At 43.1% G+C, this 248-nt stretch overlaps 1 protein-coding gene across 1 annotated transcript in view; it reads left to right on the forward strand.

Annotated features, from left to right (window-relative positions):
- The window catches only part of LOC119587408 (protein argonaute-4-like), a 16,148-nt gene that overhangs the window by 13,180 nt on the left and 2,720 nt on the right, over window positions 1-248 (forward strand). Inside the window, exon 4 of the mRNA XM_037936147.1 lies at window positions 17-163. Within this exon, the coding sequence (XP_037792075.1) occupies window positions 17-163 (147 nt within the window). The remainder of the gene's footprint in view (window positions 1-16; window positions 164-248) is intronic.

A 248-nucleotide genomic window follows, 5' to 3' on the forward strand; every position in this document is an offset into this window, starting at 1 on the left:
GTGCATTTATCTTCAGGTGGACATTTCTGAAGAATCGGGGAAAGTGACCAAGTACAGTGTTAAAATGGAAGCTGTGCAGCGTGCCAACTTGCAAGAGTTCATGCAGGCGCTCAAGCACAAGCCAGGCGAGAAGCAGAAAATAATACCCCAGAAAATTAATCAGGTGAGTTACTGCTATTAGTTGTTTTTGGTGTTGATGTTGGTGTTAACCGAATGCCACCGTGAGAATGCTGTGCTCATTTATTTAT

The sequence above is a fragment of the Penaeus monodon genome, chromosome 22, assembly GCF_015228065.2.
Source record: "Penaeus monodon isolate SGIC_2016 chromosome 22, NSTDA_Pmon_1, whole genome shotgun sequence".
Taxonomy (NCBI): Eukaryota; Metazoa; Arthropoda; class Malacostraca; order Decapoda; family Penaeidae; genus Penaeus; species Penaeus monodon.